We start from the raw sequence: 19,655 nt of genomic DNA, 5'->3' as shown, positions 1-19,655 counted from the left end.
AAGGGTTCTTTGAGCATTTGGTTGCACAGCATGAGTTTGCATTGACTGACCCTCCAGTGAGATTTATGGGTTTAAATATACTGAATTATTATTCGGAAAAAAGTAACTTGGTAGTAAAAGTTTAGTCTTAAGTTCTGTCAAACTGATCATTGTTAACACTTTTTAAATCATAGGTTGGAAAATATCCCAATTACTCCTGTTTCTCAGGTTTGCGCCCACACATGACATGAATGATTTTAGGTTTTACTCCCCCAGAATTTCAGGCTAAGAAACCGCAGGGATTTAGTTTGTGTTCCTACTTGGCGGGTGTGCTGAGTTTCAGCAGGGAGAGAAGGGAGAGATTAACTCCACTCAAACTGGATCATCGACTGAAAAAAGCCAAAGAACCTCGGGTCTAAACAATAGCCCACAAAATCTGTTTACGTTCACAACAATAAATAAATAAATGGATAAAGGCTTGGAAAATGTACGCCGCCAGACAGAGTGAACGCCAGTGTTTTATTAAAACAATTCAGATGGCATTATTGATGAAAACCGATTGAGGGAGTGGAGATTATTCAGTCGTGGTTTCTACTGTAGCTGGGGCCTGTTTCTCCTCCTCTATTTCATCCTAAAACTCTCTGTCTACCAATGGGAGGCAACTCCTTCTTTTAAAACTCTTCTTTATTATTTAACATGTATTATCCATTTCATAAACATGGTTACATATAACTGTTCCTACTTGTACAGTACACACAGACACACCCACACATGTGTACTTACAAAAACTAACTTGCACATTAAAATTCTTCTAGAGAATGCAGAGAAAAATAAAGTTGCTTCGTCTTGAGTGTCTCTTCAGACTTGAGTCACCACTCTGCCCTGCTGCACACACAAATAACCTCCTCCTCTCCAGTCATTTAGAGTTATTTTGTGGTCCAGCAAATCATTTGGGGTTAGATGAGTATTCAGGTGAATGGCAGAGCGCACATCACTTCATCGCCCTGTTTATATTCCTCAAACTCTCTGCATCAAAAAGCCGCTCGCCTCATTATTGAAGACCACGTATACATTCTGCATATTTTTTAGCTTGTCTCTTTGAATGTCTAACGAACAACATGCATTTAGGATTTAATCCATACAGTTTTCTATACCAGCCACAGCTCATGTGACCCAAGGCACATGTTTACACTGCAATTTACTGTCAGCCTGTGCACAGAACTACATTGATGGTCAGGCTTTGAGCTGTTAAAGCTGTTGGACAGCAGTACTGTGGCTGACTCGGCCCAGTGGTAGATACTGACAGAGGGGAACAGCTTGTTATAAGCCATGCAGATAAGGTGTTTATCTGCTAGATCCATTTTAAAGAGAAATTAATTGACATGGTTAGAAGGGGGACGACTACTGATCTGTTGATATAACAACTTCAGGGCTGTGCTGACTTTGGATTTCAGTTGCAAGCTTGTGACTTAACAACCCGTGTTGGGCAATAATGCCTTGCTCACATTGGTTTTAGACCAAAATTAGTGCGTATAATTAACTCCTTCCCCAGTGCCAGGTAGCCTTCCTGTTCTTTGTCTGATGATTGCCTTCAACGTCACAAACGCAGCAGAAAAAAGGGTTAGTAGAAAGCAGCATGGAAGCCAGGTTACTTGTTGAAAAACTCTTTCATTCTTTCTTTCAAACTGAAAGCGACTAATTTGGAAGGATGTTCAAGTGCAGCTACTAATGTAATTTGTGGCTGAGATGACAAAGAAGCTACCCAGGGAGGCGGCAATCCTTCATTGCCTCTGTGGGAAAGGGGGAAAAATTAACATGTCCAGCTGTGTTTCATGTTTCCGTCACTGCCGAACAGAGCCGGAGCTAATAAATACCTGCGAATACTGCGTTTGACCCCAGTAATGAATGCTGATTGTACCCTTTTCCACTGATGAAAAACGCCAGATTTTAGTGGGTTTTTTGTCGAATGTCAAAGGGACTTCAGAAACACATTACAGTAATGTATTCTGACAATAGCAATGCAATTTGAAATTCAAAAATGACATCACAGTTACTTATTAATGGAAGTCTGAAGGAGTATTTGTGCTCTCACTGGTGTGGTAAGTTTTTAACTTGGCTCATGGACTGGAGGAGTCGGGAAAAGAGGACAGATGCATCTGCAAAGTTGTCTCATTTACATGTTTTGTCCTCTTACTTAGCTTGCTATGGTTAGCTACTGTTAAGTCTAATCAGGAATCACCCGGTTCAGTTCAGCGCTGGAGCTGTGTGATCCCTGGGACCTCTGAAGTGCTGCAGCAGGCAGTCATCATTGCTAACGATAAGCTAGCTGTCATACACTGTCCCTCCATGCTGTAGGCTGGCTGCTTGCTCAACCTTTTCAGTTTCAACACAGCTGTCATGTGGGTGTGTGGAGGATTTCAAGTTGTTTAAAGTTGAGATTAGATGAAAAATGCCTTTTATTTTTTAACTCTTCTAGATTGTGCATGTTTAACAATATATGCCAAAAAAAATTTCTTCGTATTCTTATTTGAAAATCCAATTATGTTTTCATCCTTTTAAACAAACCAATTTCAGCCAGTAATATCATGACATCCATGCATCAGCCAGTCCTCAACTTTTAGCAGCAGAGAGGTAAGATTCAAGACACAGACATGCCCATTTTCCAAAGTCCAAATTTAAATACTCTTAAAATACTGTAACTATTGATTACATTTTTCTAGTAACTTGCCCCACACTACTTGCAAATTGCCAAACAATGACATCCTTCATATTTTACTACATGTCTCTTAGGGCACAAGTGCACAATTATCTCTGTTTCTTGATCTCTATCTAGCTATTTATCTAGCATCTCATCTGTTCTCTCTGGTGGTGCCCTCTTTTCTCTCTTACCCTACAGTTTGATGAAAGTATAAATGAGACCCCAGAGCATAAACTGTTTTCAGTATTCTGGGGTGCATCTATCTAGGCCATGCAAAAGCACTTCTAATCTGAACAAAACATATATCTCAGGGGTTATTCAACAGTTCCAGCCCCCTGACGTGGAGCCACGCTACTCACAAGCCGAGAGCCAACGTCATTAAAAAATGCTGTCACTCTCGTCTTGTTGGTGCCCGCCAGTAAGAGGACACCCAGCTCTTGTTGGGTCCTGACCCATAGTTTTAATAAATCAGGTAGCAGAGATAGATATTGATTTGTTATGCGGGCTGTTGTTTTCAACTGAGATAAACAGGGGGTCTGGGGAAATTTGGGGACAATCTGTGAGCCAATCACTGGAACCACCTCAATCTGCTGTGGTTCACATTCTGTATTGATTTGGCAGCTCCATAGCTGGAGCCGAGCACAGGAGGGGAGAGGATTCCAGTTTTTATGATGACTGACAAACATTGTTGGAGAGAGCAATCCACTCCAGTTGTGACAGATATAATATTTTGATACAGATATGGGTAAGGTATTGCAATATATTTGTTCTTAAGGTATGAACTGTTTTGTGAAACTGGATTGATTTATTAAGACACGGTAGATTGATTCAGCTGGGGTGAATCTGAGGACAGCCTACGAGCCACTGTTGCTGCAACTTTAATTCGTGTTGTTTCAAAAAAGCTTTGACTTTTGAGCACCTTATTAGTTTTCATTAGAAATGTCCCAAGTTCATCAGTGGGGCCGATCCAGGCCTGATATACTGTGAGCTTTCTGCTGCATATGTGAGTGAAAATTTAAGGTTGTAAATGTTAAAAAAAAAATATTTGGGCCCACAAGCGAGTGACTTTGAGTTCAGATTCTGAAGTTTTCAACCTTCATGACACCTTTGCGTTTTACTGACTGTTGCTCTAATCTGTTAAAATGACAAATGTCGCCAGCAGCAGATTTTACCAGCTGTCACGACTTAATGTTATCTCTGAGTAAACCAGGTCAACCAAAGATCATTTGTGAGGGAAGAACGTCCACTCTTAAATGACTGATATGATATGGGTGAGCGACAAATCCAGTGAGAACATCACAGGGAAAGCGAGAAATAAACACACATTTATTATTTTGTAATTTATTCCAATAAAAGCTGTGATCTTAGTCAGTGCTCCTCTGTGCAGAAGCGCCCAAGGCAGGAAGACACTTTTACCGTGCTTATGATGACACTATGTCTCCGTCGCTCTGAGAGTTTGTAACAAGCAACAGAAGGACAGGATGACAACACTAAGAGAGAACAAGGTAGGGTGTTCCCCCAACTGTGGCATTAAGTATCCACTCTTAGGAGTGTCAAATACATATTTAAAGGTCACATATTATGCAAAATACACTTCTACATGATTTTTCAATAAAATATATGTCCCCAGTGTATTAAAGACCCCCAAACTATGAGAAAGGACCACCCTCTCTGTTTTTTGCTTGCTCCACCTTTCAGAAAGTGTGTTCAAAAACACCTGTCAGATATGATTTTGATGGCACAAAGGGTTTAGCACCACCTCCAGTGAGGTGACCGTCCCACCCACTGAAGTCAATCAGTGTTCAAGCAGAATGAATAGAGGTGCTGAAACAATGGCCAGTGTGAGAAAAATGTATTATTTAAGTACATAAACATATTCCATTAGAACCTCCAAATAAAAGCATGAACTGGAAAATGAGCAGAATGTCTTCTTAATGTAAATATAAATATAAATATTAGACTGAACAAGGATCAGGAGTGGGACCCACAAAAATTCCCTAACATCCCTACCTTTGATAACTATTGACAAATAGGCAAAATTTATCCAGATTAAACTTTTAAATTTTTAATTCAATGTCAAAAGCAGCCAAGGGCAGCGGCACACCAAGCCAACAATCAGCCGTAGGCACCCTTTTGTCATCAGACAGCATCTGTGACTGACCATCGCCCCCAGTTTCTATGGTGTGTCCAGCTCCCTGGGCACTAGTTGGCCTTTACTGGTGGCAGTTCTGTCAGTTGAGGCTTTTGAATCAAGGTAAATGCAGTCGGTTATCCTTTCTGCTCTATGAACAGTTGTTCAGGCTGAAAAATTAAGTACATATATTGCAGTTTCTCCTTGATTTTCACCTCCACCTTATTGTTTTCCTAATGCAAATAACCCAGCATACAAAACATAGCGATACTAGTTGCAGTTTGACTGACTTTTAAAAAATATATTGAATTATTCCAAGGATATAAGAAAACAATTCAAACATATTTGCACATTGTTGTTTTTTGGCTTAGAAATACAGATGAGTGACCTATCAGCTGTAGTGTTTAACAGTGTGTTCGATTTGTTCAAGTACAGCTTTTAACATAAGTCTTATAGTGTTTAAAGGGACTCCAATGATTTTACAGATCAAAGTCTGTTTACAGGTCTCGGGGATGACTACTGCATAAGTGGAAAAAGTTGTGTAAAGCCTTTTGTGGCTCCAGCGGAGCTGCTCAAAGTCTGATAAATTGCCTCAAGTGACGTTTGGGGCTGAAGACTACAAGTTGAAAAACGAAATCCTGCAGGACTCGTTTTTCATCTCTGCTTGAAGCTAGCGGCTCTACCAGAATTAGCCACGACCAGAATGACATGGCCAACCCCATACTCTAAAGTAGGTGCCAAGTTTTTGACAAGTGAAAAAAACATGCTTCTGCAGCATTGATTTGTTTTTTAAATTATCCATCGTGAGTCCTACACCGTTACACAACGATAGGAGGGTGATGCTGAGTTGGTGGAGAACTTTCTTAATCAGCCTGCCTCTGATATCACTAGCTCTTTCAGGGCAGCTTGGCATGTCAAAGTTTTAAATCAACATTTAGGCTCAATCCCACAACAGGGGTTTGGAGTTCAACAGTTCTCACAGAGGAGGTGACTGCAGATGGACACAGCATCATATGCAAAACTTTTATATTCCTTTCCTATATTCCTACATTTAACCAAGTGCGAGGTGAGTTGATTAAATCTGATTAAATTTTAATCAGGAGACTGATGAACAGAAATCTCCATCGTTGGCTGCTGACAGCTCAAATTAATCATCAAAAATTTCAGTGACTTCCCCAAGTGTGTTCTGATATAAACACATCAATAATTGAGGCATGGAAGAAAACCCTCTATTGCTCGTCTTGTGTGAACCTAATACACTAAGTCTCTGCCTAAAGAGGGACTGTCACCTCAGTATTGCACTGTGCCTTTTCCTCAAACTATGCTTGAGGAAAAAAAAAAATGTGTTAAAAGTTCCTGTGTGTTGCTTTTGTCCCATGCTTCTTGTTTGAAGAGCAAGGACTTGGTTCTTGGCTTGTTTGTCCTTTCCACAAGGACACTGCAGTGTTAATTTATCCTTTTGTTGAGATATTCCAAAGCGTACAACACAAAGAACTACCCAAGCGTGCCTCGAGTATCAGCAAACAACAGGCTGGCAACGTAGCTCTGACTGAATGGCTTTTGTTTTTATTGATGCCAATTTCTCACATGTTTTTTAAGAGTTTTCCTCATGGTGTTTCTGCATTAGATGATATGGAATAAGACAAGAAAACTGGTAGGAAATGAAAAGCGGGACAACATGCATCAAAAGAAGCCAACACCTTTTGATGCGCATTGTCCCTCTTTTCTCAAAACCTGCGACAGCACATGGCGTGTTCCCGCTGAGTCCCTGTTTTATGATGTTTCTTGAGTCAAGTTGAGGCATGGTGCAGCAAAAAGAAGAAAAAAACACCATAGGAATCAAATTCTGTGCCAGTGCAGCTGCTACATCAATCTGTGAAGCGATGTAGATTGACCGTGTTCCAGTGGGTGAACGGTTCGATGGCTGGATTCGCTTCTGTTCTCAGATATTGCCCGGTAATTGCTAAACCCAAAATTTCACAATTGAACTGCTCTCTACTAGATTTTAGCTACATAATCAATACACACAGAGTTTACAAAATATTAGGAGCAGCTGCTTTTTCCATGAAATGACCCATGTTGGGGAGCAGCCTGAGTTTGTGAGTTGGTAAAAGTTACGGCTCCTTATTGATTTAATCTGTGAAGGAGAGGTGAAATGCAGGAGATGGAAAACAGAAGGCTGGGTAGACAAAAAAATGTCACTTTATAAAGTCAGCCCTCATCCTTTAGAATGCAGCAGATACAGAGTCCATTACCTTTAGTTTCTTTTACCATTTGCAGCGTTTTTATTTTAGGCACCATGTGTGCCTGCTTTTGCTGAAACTGTCCCTTTTCTGAAATGCAGACAGTATAATTTTCTTTCCGTTTCTCACCAAGACCGTAACTAGTAGTGAGGCACCCTTTCATTACCTTTGATTCTGCTTTACTTTTCTCCCTTTTCTTCTTTTCCTTCTCACACTAAGACTATCAATTTTCCTCTCTTAGACTTCTTTCCAGCCATTTTCCAATATAAAACCATAATTCATGTATTTCTAAAAATGAAAAGGGAGAAAAGATGGAGTGAATGGTGGGGAGCGAAAAACACAGAGGGAGTGACGGCGAGAGCTGCAGAGCATCTGACAATGAGCATGAAAACTCAGAAAATCTGATGACCTTTCGGCTCCAGACGGACAAGAGGGAAAGACGGATGAAGCGGGCAGACAGAACACTTACCGTCTATGAGGTACAGGCCCATTGTCTATGGCTTCCACAGTCAAAGCGTAGCTCCGACCGACAGTGAGCTCAACACCTGGTGCCACAGTAATGACTCCGGAGCTGTGAAAACAGTTCTTTCAGTGTTATATAATTATAAACTCCTTTATTCAACTAACTATGAAGGTGATAAGAGTAGCATGTTAACATGAATACCTTTTTTTTTTTTTAAATTCAGAGACTATTGCAGAGAAAGCTGAGGTTTAATTATGCCTTCACACCACATATTCGATTGTTTTGTCACACCACTGGTTTCTTGAGCTTACTTAGCATCATAGTTTCATTAATGTGAAAGTGATATGTGGGTGTTTACAAGTTACCTTCATTGCCACCAGTAATGACAACACCACAGAAATGTATGTGTCTGTTTCACTGAGGCATTTTCTCTGTCATTCTACAAGTGGATTTGGGGTCTCATGCCCAATACCAAAACAGTGAACAGTAGAACTAAGCTTTTTTTTTTACAATAAAGAATCCCCTGAATTTGTTTGACATTATGGTAAATATTATTTTAAAAAATACTTCTCACTTTCTTGCCGAGAGTTTGTCTCCGCTGACTGGCTGTTAGCCTCATAAGTCAAAACTCCCCCCTAAAACCACAACTTGTCATTTTTGCGTCTTTTAATGCAGATAAAACTTGTGAATTACAGTCTGTGAAGCCAAAGCAGCACACGAGCTGAGGAGCAACTGTGCCTATGCAGGATGTGTTTAGGCACAATACTGAGCATAGGTCAATGTCCAGTGCCAAAAAATGCAGGCTGGCTATTGATAACGAGCTGGCTCCAAAAGCAAGTCAGTCTCTGTAAACCCACATATTAAAAACCCCACTTTACAGCAGAAATGAACATGTTTACAACCACAACAGCCAGAGTTACCATACTGTGAGCTTCACAATGGCTCTTCTACCTATGGATGATGGCACAGAGGCTCCGTCCACTATTTATTATACAGCCAATGATGTTTCGGCAGCACTCTGAGCCCAGTAAACATTCAGTATTATACGTAAATAAGTATTGATTCATTTAGAAACTTTTCATCTTACATGTGTCTGAAACTCCTCCTGAGTAGACGATCTTTTCAGCTGTTGGTAGGTGTTTTTTGGTCTTACTGTTGGGCAGAGCCACACCAGGTGTTTCCTCCTGTTTTTAAGCTAAGCTAACCGGTGTTAGCTTTATATTTAGCTTGCAGTATGAGTGTCACAATTATCCAGATCCACAATTTGATTTTTACAACTTAAATCTTTATTTTGGCTATTAAATATTTATTTGTGAGTGATATAACAACTGGTGTGCTATGCTTTGTCATTTTTGAAGTAGGCAGGGTGAAGAGAAAAGAAAAAAAAACTGGCAGAACTGACTATCCTGCCTTTGAGTTTTGAATTTGAAAGCTATTTTAAATCCTCTTCCAATTTAATATTGAAATTTTAACACCCCTAGTCTATTCTTGCTTTAATATTCAAATAGAAATCTAAATAATATAACAATATGAGTAATATATTTACCTGTTGCCAATTAGAAAATGTCCCTGATCACCAGCTAAGATCCGATAGGTGACCTGACCGTTGGGACCTGCATCAGAGTCAACTGCTGTCAGCTGGGAAGATACAGACAAAAACAAAAAACTGTTTAAACAGTCACACACATATTCTTATATCATAAATGTAATATAATGAAGAATACTCCACATACTACTCATTTTAATACATTGATTATTGTCTTTGACAGCGTGTACCTGTAACACAGTTTCTCCAGGCAACATATCAGTAAACAGGTTGACATTGTAAGAGACATTAGCGAAAGTTGGAGTGTTGTCGTTAGCATCCAACACTGTTATTGTCACGGTAACGGGAATGCTCTGCTGGACGCCATCAGATGCTACGATCTGTAAAGACAGAGACGCACACATACAGAGAGAATGAAAAGTAACATAGAGTGTATTTTTTCTGACAAGAAAAGAAAATAAGAATATTCCTGCTTGTAAAAAAAAAAAAAATGTTGCACTTTGCTGAGCTACAAAAAGCTACCTTTTGAGATTCCCGAGGTGGGCGGACTGTACTCAACATGTCCTTGACATCTTGATAGTGTCTGTTTGTTTCCTTGATTCTTTTGAGGTCGAGTTGTTCTATGCTTTTTTCAATATAAATTCCTGTTCTGGGTGTATTTAAATGCTTTTGTGGGTGTAAGTGAAAACTCTTGAAACTCTTTGACCTAACGTGCCCCAGCTGTCTCCTCTCTATTTAATGTCACCTGCATGACTTCTTCACAAAAAAACTCATTCCGCACAACATGAAATGTGATTTTAAAAACAGGTATAAAACACAAAATTGGCCATAAACAAATATTTTCTTCAAAGTACTGTCTTGCAAAATAGATCCACAATTTGAGAAATGCTTATTTTCTTTGTTAGATAAAAAGATTGATACCACTCACGATAAAAATCTGTCTAAAGCTAACAGGTGGTTAGGTTAGCTTAGAGTAATGACCTGTAAAGCTCCCTAATTAACAAGTAATATCTTTTTAATCCATACAAAAACAAAACATTAGTCTTTGAGCATTAAACACATAAAAGACAAAAGGAGAGAAGCATTAATTTCTGAGCTTTAGAGGTCTGGAAGGCAGATCTTGTAAAAATCAAGCCAGCTGTTTCCTCACACTTCCAGTGTTTATGCAAACCTGCTTTCTCTACCATTAAGCAAATAAACTGTATTTCCAAAAATGCCAAGCTGTTCGAATTCTGTTTCTGGGTGTTAGATTATATTTGGGTTATGACTGTGTTCATGTTTAATGTCACTTTCGCACTTTTGTCATGATCTCCTCTCTCCTTAAATCAGCACACTATTGTCCACTTAAAATATTGGTTATTTAGGCTACAGTGTGACTTTTGTGTCTGCTTTTTTCCCCTCCTCCAGTGACTCAAATCTTCCAAAAAGGCAGTTTATACAACCAAATATAACTAAAACATCTGTTTCTCCATTTTTTTTTTTAGAAATCATCCATAGTGCATATCAGAGTGCATATCAACAGAAGCGACAGAAGCTTCTTCACTGATACCAATCTTCTCCACAGGCTCATCTGCCAAGGAGCTGATTGACTCTCCCTTAAATGAAAATCATCTTGCATGTCTCATAGCGCACTCTCTCCTCCAGTTTAATTTCTCCTGCAAGGCTTTCATGATGATTACCGTACACCTCTGCCTTTCAATCAATACACCAGACCTTCCGCTTCTTCCATCTTTAACTTCCTAATAGCTGCATGCACACAAAAGCTGCACTCCCACAAACGTGCACACACGCACACACACACGCACTATCAGTGTGAGCAGGCTGATCTTGACAAATAACGACTGCTGTATGAAGTAACATTGCTGTACATCATATGGTGAGGAGCATACAGAGAGATACTCTGTGCTTGGCAGCAGGCAGCCTCTCTGTGCCCTCTCAGTAACAAAGCTGCTGAATTAGATTGCCCTGAAATAAAATAAAGAATAAGAGAGGAACAATGAAACAAAAGGAGGAGAAAGGGGGAAAGTGGACCAGAGGAAGAACAAAGAACACAAGAGAGGAAGCCAGAAACAGAGAAAATAGATGGAAAGAAGTAAATACAAAAGGGGACAGCAACCACTCCAATAAGTCTTCTTTTCTATCTATTTCTGCATTGAGCAGTGGAAGCGCTAAGTACTGCCCTGAAGGCTGAATACAAGCCTCACGTTCAAGAAAGCCCTGCTTCTCATGCTAACCACATGCATAGAAGTACTATTATCTTCCATTCTTCTCGTCCTCCATTCTTCTTCTTATCTTCCTTCTTCTTGTCTTGTCTTCTTGTCCTATTTTGTGCACATTTATGACTGTCTGCTCAAGCACCTCTTGTGGTTGCTGTGATTTACGATTTTTGAAATACCCTGAAAAATCTATTTTATTGACTGCTCTGTTTTATACTGACTACTGACTCCTCACTCCTCTGGTACGGGTGGCAAACCATAAACAACTGCTTGGCTAGAAACCAGGCTTACCTACTAGTCTGTTACAGGCCACATCTTGGCCTTTGTTGTGGCTCAAAATCTGACATCCACAGGAAAGTTTTGCTTCATATTAAACGTGAGCATCTGCAGATTAATTCCATGCCGAATGTGTTATGACTATGACCAACTGTAACGTGCCACGTCTATTTCGTCTCCCCAGGCACCTCCCCTCCTTGCAGCTACTGCAGTGATTGGCAGCTGCTATGATCCATCTGTAATCAGAGTTTGAAAGGAGGGAAAGCGCGACAAGCCAGGGCCAGTGTGCCATTTGGCAGAACTTGGTCTGTGTGTTGCAGTTAATTTTGTATAGCAGTTTAGATTGTGTCTATCTAGCATGGCCACCTAACTCTCTTTTCAGAGGGAGGGAGTTTGTGTTTGTTACTCTCCTTATCCCCTGGACCGCCATCGGGGTACATAACAATCTGGGGGCTCATCCAGGATTTGAAAAAGGAGATCACAAAAATTGTACAGGTGTTTCTTTGTGTTGAGGTCGTCTCCAGTGGATATCATGGTAAGTACTGATGTCAGGATTGTCCATTGTCTAGCTGTCATGTAATGGTTTGCCAAAAGCTCAGCCAGACAGACTTTTGTTTGTTATTTAGCCTTTTTAATTTTTTCTTATTCTTACTTTATTGCAATGATTCAGAGTTCATCATTCCAGACAACTGTTGCTGTTGAGTATATTCCAAAGTTTTTGATTTTTTTTTTTATAGATTAAATAAATAAATAAAAAGACAGAATTTTTTTTTTCATTTTTGAGTAATCCTGGGCAGGGAGAAAGTTCCTCACTGGAGGCAGGCTTTTCAATCACCTCGAGCCTGGCACACTGCAGAGGGAAGGCAGGTCTATACAAGAAAATTGTACTATACAAAAAGACTTTTACACACTTTGCAAAATTCTGTTTGTTGCATCTGGCAGTTGTGGTGGCATTGCAGTAGGTGCTTCACCATCTGTTGCCTGGCAGAAATCTGCACTCTCCTACTGAGTCTGTGTTCTCACTCATCTTCACAGACATCTTCTGCATTTACTCTCCCCTCACTTTTTCTCGCTTCTTCCCTCTCCTCCAGCCTTGTTCCCCTTCTCGTACCTCTTTTTTTTCATTTTCGACTCATCTCCTCTTATTTTATGTCCTATTTTCACCTCTTCTCCAGATAAGAGTCTTTTTTCCAAGACCACCGCTACAGTTTTTATCAAAGGTCTTGGATTTGAGGTTAAGTTATTCAAATGCATTCCGACTTTTATCTCTCTCTCTCTCTCTCTCTCTCTCTCTCTCTCTCTCTCTCTCTCTCTCTCTCTCTCTCTCTCTCTCTCTCCTCTCTCTCTCTCTCACACACACACACACACACACACACACACACACACACACAGTGTACATAATGTACACAAATGCCAAGGCTTTGGAGTACCGTAAATGTATAGGAGTCTTCTGTCTCTCTGTCCAGTGGCTGCAGCAGCGTGAGGTATCTTCTGATTCCAGTAGCAGATGCAGAAAAAACATGAGAGTAGCTGTCCAACGATAACTGGAGCTGAGGATCCCTGGTCTGTTGGAGAGAAAGAAAGATGTTTAGAGGAGGAGACAAGACATAACAACAGTGATCTTTTTACTTGACCTTTAATCGCCCTGGGAAGGTAAGCTGCTGCACTTTCACCGCCGGGAGCTGCCCAGTACGGTGATGAAATGATGGCGCCTCCACTGCTTCAACTAAAGCAGGGGTTCACAAACTTTTTCAGTGGTGTCTCCCCAGGACCCAAACTTAGAAAAATAAATTTCCATAACATTTACATGTATAAACTACTGAGCAATGAATCTGTGAACCATTTTGGGTTGAGCTTTGGAAACGCTAAATTAAAGGAATACACTACATTTAATAAAAGTGATGTATTTTAAGAAGGCAAGACGCAGATGTTGAACTATATGTTTCTTTCCCTCTCCAAGTTCATATGTGAAATATTGCAATTTATTATATTTTACAAATTAAAGGAAAAACTGTATAAATAATAAGTGGAGAAACAACAAAGGAAAATGTGTCCATATGAAAAACAGCTGGAAGCAAAGAAATGCTTAGACAGGAGAAGGTGAATGAAAAAAACCTTCAAGGTTTTCTTGACATAAAAATTCTCCTAAGAGGACTGTGGGTGTGTGTGCATGTGTGAGTACGTGTGTGTGTGTGTGTGTGTGTGTGTGTGTGTGTGTGTGGTATACTCCGTGATGGAGAGGCAATCCTCATCCAAGTCCTCCCCTGACATTACCCACACAGTCACCTCCTCTCTGTGTGTGTGTGTGTGTGTGTGTGTGTGTGTGTGTGTGTGTGTGTGTGTGTGTGTGTGAGAGAGCTCTCATTCCAGATAAGGCTGGCTCAGCAGGGTAGGGGGGCTGATAATATTGTCGATGTAGCCAGTGTGGATATTGAGTCATAAATAAACACGCACACACATGCAGTTAAGGACACACACTCACAGTCATATGCAACCACATAAATAAAAGTGATGGACGGCACATAAAAGCAATTAGGACTAATCATCATTGTTGGTACTTATTGCTGGGGGAAAGACCAGGGTTAGCAATATTTAAAACAACTCAACGTATATCAAGCGCTACACACACACACAGTCTCATGAACACATGGAAACACACACATTATCCCCACTAAGCCCATTCCCTGCTGTGGGGGTCTTTAGAAAGCAATGAACCAAAGCTTGTTTTTGTCAAAATGCCTATGCTACATCTTAAACAAACTAAGCTCTTGGGAACGCATCGGTGATAACAATGTTGCAGCACTGTAAATTCTTACATTATCACTGAGAGGCAATTTAGGAGCGAAATGCTTTTACTATCCAGATTCACAGGGAAATTAGATAGGACACTTCACACACTGCAAGCAAACCACAAAGTAGAGACTCAGAGGAACACAAAGAAAGGCTGAAATGGACACTTCAATGGTTCAGTCCTTCATCTCTGGACGTTAGCTCCTCTTTAAACAGTCAGCATGCTGTTGCTTTTGTTTACATGGTGATTTGATTGTGTTTGAAGACAGGAATTGGTTTGTTTACATACTTGAGACGTGCATTTTATAGTTATATAGTTATGACTGGTTGTGAAAGTTTTGAAAGGCATCTTGCCTACTGAGTGAGAATGAAAGGGTACACCAGCACAATATATAAGTAACCGTTCCCCCATACCACAATTATACAATCATAGCTTCACAATTATCACAAGGTATGGCAGGTCAGCTCTGGATTTCTCTACATGTTGAAGTGTAGAAGTACATGGATTCAACAGTAAGTTTGTCTGACAACACAAGCTACCAGTAGCGACATGTCGGCATTGAGGAAATACACCCAGCGAAGGCCAGCGAGGGGCAGCGAGGACCCTTTTCCTCATGACTACTGTTCTCGCTTGTATGGTTTTGAGAGTTTTGTGACTAAAAGAATGACACAGAAGGGCTTCATTTCTCACATATCTTCTCCCTTGTTTCTGTGCCAACTTCCTCTTCTCAAAAAAACAAAGAAAAAAAAAAAACCCCAAAGCATTCGAATATTGATTTGGATAGTGATTAACATGCTAACATTAGAAGCTTCAAAACATTTGAGTCATCCAATTAACGTACACGCCTAACTTGTTGCATTAAGTGCATATTTAAGACCCTTTTTTACAGGGTTTTTGTTTGAAGAATCATCTGGAAATACATATATTTTTTAATCAGCTAGAGCCAGTGTTTTCAGCTAACTGATGAAACTAATGTTAGCTTAATTAGCTTGGTGCAGCTAATGTTTCAGCTACAGTTGTTATTTCAGCTGGCAAAGTCTACAAGTCGCTGGCTATAAGTAAGAAGCCTGCTTTCGTCTGTCCTTTTCAAAATCAGGGGCCCACTGGTTAAAAATTGCCATGATTTCTGAGTGGTAACCCTGCTGGCATGATCACTGTAAACTGCTTAAGTGATGCATGATAATAGAAAGTTGCAGCATTGACAACAAAACTGAACTTATTTTCTCTAAATTTCAAAAGCAGTGTCGTTAACACAAACCAGTTGAAGCTTCAGAGAACTCAGCAAAAGGAGGTAAAGATAGAAGAAATAAACCGATACCTACTGGCATCTCATTGGCTGTCAGCTATAAAGCAGTACATGCAACAAATAATGTGTGACCAGACATACATATGTGTGTTATAACACTGCATTTACTTGCCAAGGCAAAAACATTATGTGTATATTAACATTTTATAGCCATAGTTGCAAAAAGAAACTCCTGTATAGTTGTCTATAAATACAATAGCATTATTCTGTCTTTTAAGTGTTATAATTTGATTTGTCAGAACATGTGTATAATCAGCTTACAATGTCTTAAGTCAGTGACTCAGTATGGTTTTATCCTCACCTCCTCCACATCGTTATCCAGGGCTACAATGGCCAGCGGTGCAGACAGGCTGGCATTGCTCGCTATGGTGGTTCCCACTGGTGATGCCTCACTGACGTAGCCATGGTAACTGGTTGCCAAGAAGTAGGGTGCCTGGTTATTTTCATCCAGAACTTCAATTTGGAGGTTGGCAAAAGCTGGCAAGGGGTGGCCATTGTCCTGCTCTGCCTAAAGGGAAAGAGAAAATAATTGACCATTTTGGCAGTGATGCTTCACCTTCTGTAGTCCAGTCACTGTCTCTAACACAGAAGTGGTATTTAATGATAATGATTCACATAATAAGTGTGTAATAAGATAGCAGTCAATTGAGTTGATATTACCAAAACATGCCAATTCTACATTTTGGGTTTAACAACAAATACTATGTGCTCTATACTATGCAAATCTGGATATAAATGAATAACAATTTTTGGTGAGGATATTGTTGGATCAGCCACAGGTGAGCACTAGAATTCTTGTTTAAGCCCTATTTTTTTTTTTTTTTGGATCATATTTGCTCACATTTTTAGCAAACTGGCACCACAGCACAAACGTGCTGAGTGAATGGAAGCAGGAGTTTAAGTGGTGAGAATATGACACCTCTCAGGATTTTATGTGCTGTGGTGCTTGCTGCCAGTTTCCTCAACTAGCCGAGAAATCAAGCTAGTTTTTCATGGGAATCGGTGCCTTCAGGAAAACACCACATCACAATTCATGGGATAAGTGGAGAACAGAAGTGTCACAGTTAAGGAAAGCTGTGTTGAGTAAAATGCGTTTTCCCTTTTGTTTTGCATAAGTTTACATTTGGGTCACCAAAAATGTATTTTAGCCACCAAATGTAGGGGCTCAGAGACCGGTGGGAGCAGTGATTAAAAATATCAGTCACACTGAATAATATCAACATGTGTTTCATGTCCATATCTTAATATTTGACTGAGTTCACTTTGCGTGGTGTCTTTTTGTCATGTCTCTGCCTCAGTGCTCCTCTTCAGTCCTCCTGCAACCAAGTTACTGAAGTCTGACTATCTAAAATACATGACTTTACTAACTGCTTTATTGCCCGTTTACTTGTGTGCTTTTCTGTTTGCCCATCTGCTCTCTCCTATGCGTCTTGTTTTCTGTTTCATCATTTACATCTTTCTTGTTGCCGTTTTGCATTTCTTCTTCCTCCTCCCCTCATTCATTAGTCAATGTGGGATCCAAAAGCTTTACCAACCCAACAGCACACTCAATGCAGTGTCATTTTATAAATCTAATATCTGCACACAGACTCACGAATGCCTTTAACTACAGCAAAAACATCCCATGGAAGAAAAATTCAATTTTCAATGTCAGTAGAGCAGAACCTGATGCATACTTGGCAGTGTAATTCCATTATCGACCTAATTGAGACAAAAACACCTTCACAGCAAGCGATAGCGCCAATATTTTACAATTACCGGAATTTAATATGTTCAGGGTACATTTAATTGACATAAATCAGGAAGCACCAAATAAATACATTAAGGAGAAACATTTAGTCTTTATTTAACCCTAGAGATTTACTGATCAACAGCTTGATGGATATGTGGGGGTTAAAAGCAGTTAAAAAAAAAACATGCACATTGAAAGAGGGAGATTGCTGTTTCCAGAACACGCTGGGAGAAAATCAAGTTAAACCTCCCTGTTTGCAGCTCCTGTGTTCCTCACCTTGATAACCAGATCAAATCTGCGGTGGAGTTCTCTATCGATGGGCTTCAGGAGCAGGAGCTCCGCCGTGGTTCTGTTGAGGCTGAAATATTCTGAGTAAGACTCTGGTTTGCCTGAGAGAGTAGAGAGAGAGAGCAGGCAATAAGATACAAACAGTAAGAACAGAGCAAAAACAAAACATCCAAAAATGGGGTAGTGTGTGTGTTTGCGGGCATGTGAGAGAGGGAGAAACATCAGTAATTGGTTTTGGAATCAATATAAGTTCGTCTGGTGGGTGTCTAGGGGGAGTATAAAAGAGACAGGGATGGGGAGAGGGGCGAAGGGAGAGAGGCATGGCTAATGCTCCCAGTTTTCTCATCTCTGCTCTCCACAGGTGGGGATGCACAAACACACACACACACATATATGGTGCTTTGGAATGCTGCATTGCTCAGCAGGGAAATCAAGGGGAACGGCAGCAGAGGCACATGTGCACAAGACAGCATGATTCCCCCTATAGCTGTGGTTATGGATGTTTGGACCAGTGCCTATCTCCTTCTTAAGCTATGCTGTTATGTCTGAGAATCAAGGCGTTGGTGAATACATCCTAATGTTGCACTTGCAATGCTGTTGTCCAGAGGAATTGACCCCTCACTAAGCCCCTCCTCCAAACAGCCACTGCCTATCTATAGATTAGCGACCATAACTAGGCACCACAGGCCTGTCAGGTTTTCCATTTCTCTTCATGTTATAGCACCATGCACACCACTTCAAGAAGAGTGATAGTCAGTGTTTAATGAGTTGGGAGGGTGGTGTCTGTTTTTGTAAAAACGTAAAAACACAAGCACACCTGTGAGGACTGGATTTAACTTTGTCTGCTCTAATGTAAGCTACAAATGATAGTGTGTTTTGCTAACTAGCTTGCTACCGGCAATAACGTTACCTCCAGCGAAACCTGTATTAGATACCACTGCATTTGATAAACTCATGTCTTATTCCCAGGGTTTAAATTTGTATTTGTTAGGTGAGGAGTTTGAGGTTCATATACTGTCTGATGAAGGCCACTAGAGCCAAAAACCACAACCTTTAACACTGAAGCTTCCTCAAGTGACCCTCGATTCCCTTTTTTTTTTTTTTTTTTTCAAATAATTGCAACACTTTTTGCCCTCAGTGACACTGTCTCTCATAATCCTCACTCAGACAGAGATTAGTTTCACAGGAGGACTCTGGGAAATGTAATCAAGTCTGTGTCAAGTCATGTCAGTGCATTTTTACGGGCTATGCAGAGTCTCATGAATAAAAGTCAATGTTTTTTTGTGACTCTGCATTTTACAGTTTCAAACAGTGATCAAGATGTCTCACAGCAGTGGTAGAAATCACTTTCAAGCAAAGGTACTTATGAAGCATTAATGGATAGACAATTCCATCTCTGTAATTTTGGAAACCTATTATCCTTTGCAAACTGTTGTTGTAACTGGCTGCTACTGTCCTGTTAACAATTAGTTCACATACAGTTTTACTCTGCTGAGTGAATCTTGCACCTTAACATTTAAGTGCCATCCATAAATACTTTATAATCCTTCTCTAACAATTAGGCCCTGGGCTTAGCAGCCCTGAGACCACAGATCTGCATTTGACAAGATTCGGTTGTGCGAAGCCCTCTATGAACAGATGTGCTGATGTCACTCTAAATTACAGAGTTATCTCTGTTGTTGTAGGTAAATGGTCCGTTAAATGAAGTTTTCTTTTTGTGTTACTGATCAGAGCTCATTCAAGAGGACAGAATGTGGACGCTTGTACCAAATTTGAAGAAACTCCTCAAGGCGTTCATGAAATATTGCATTCATGAAGATGGACGGATCTGAGGTCACAGTGACCTTTGACCACCAAAGTTGTATCAGTTCATGTTCACAGGACTGGTACAGATGGACATACGGGAAACCCAGAGACATACAGCCTCCAGTCACAGCTGTTGCCATAGCAGAGCCATAATAAAACAGAAAGGAATAACTTTTTTTT

General features: G+C 40.2%; 1 protein-coding gene across 1 annotated transcript in view; it reads right to left on the bottom strand.

Moving 5' to 3' along the window:
* The window catches only part of LOC146312021 (protocadherin-15-like), a 232,436-nt gene that overhangs the window by 120,601 nt on the left and 92,180 nt on the right, over positions 1 to 19,655 (bottom strand). The window contains exons 11-16 of the mRNA XM_084740319.1: positions 17,658 to 17,770; positions 15,951 to 16,157; positions 12,983 to 13,117; positions 9,291 to 9,440; positions 9,061 to 9,152; positions 7,521 to 7,622 (exon numbers count right to left, since the gene is read on the bottom strand). Of these exons, the coding sequence (XP_084596445.1) occupies positions 7,521 to 7,622; positions 9,061 to 9,152; positions 9,291 to 9,440; positions 12,983 to 13,117; positions 15,951 to 16,157; positions 17,658 to 17,770 (799 nt within the window). The remainder of the gene's footprint in view (positions 1 to 7,520; positions 7,623 to 9,060; positions 9,153 to 9,290; positions 9,441 to 12,982; positions 13,118 to 15,950; positions 16,158 to 17,657; positions 17,771 to 19,655) is intronic.

This window comes from Lutjanus erythropterus, chromosome 17 (genome assembly GCF_056507025.1).
Source record: "Lutjanus erythropterus isolate fLutEry1 chromosome 17, fLutEry1.hap2, whole genome shotgun sequence".
NCBI classification, from domain to species: domain Eukaryota; kingdom Metazoa; phylum Chordata; class Actinopteri; order Lutjaniformes; family Lutjanidae; genus Lutjanus; species Lutjanus erythropterus.
The sequence above is the reverse complement of the archived record's forward strand: the minus strand, read 5'-3'. Positions and strand labels throughout refer to the sequence as shown.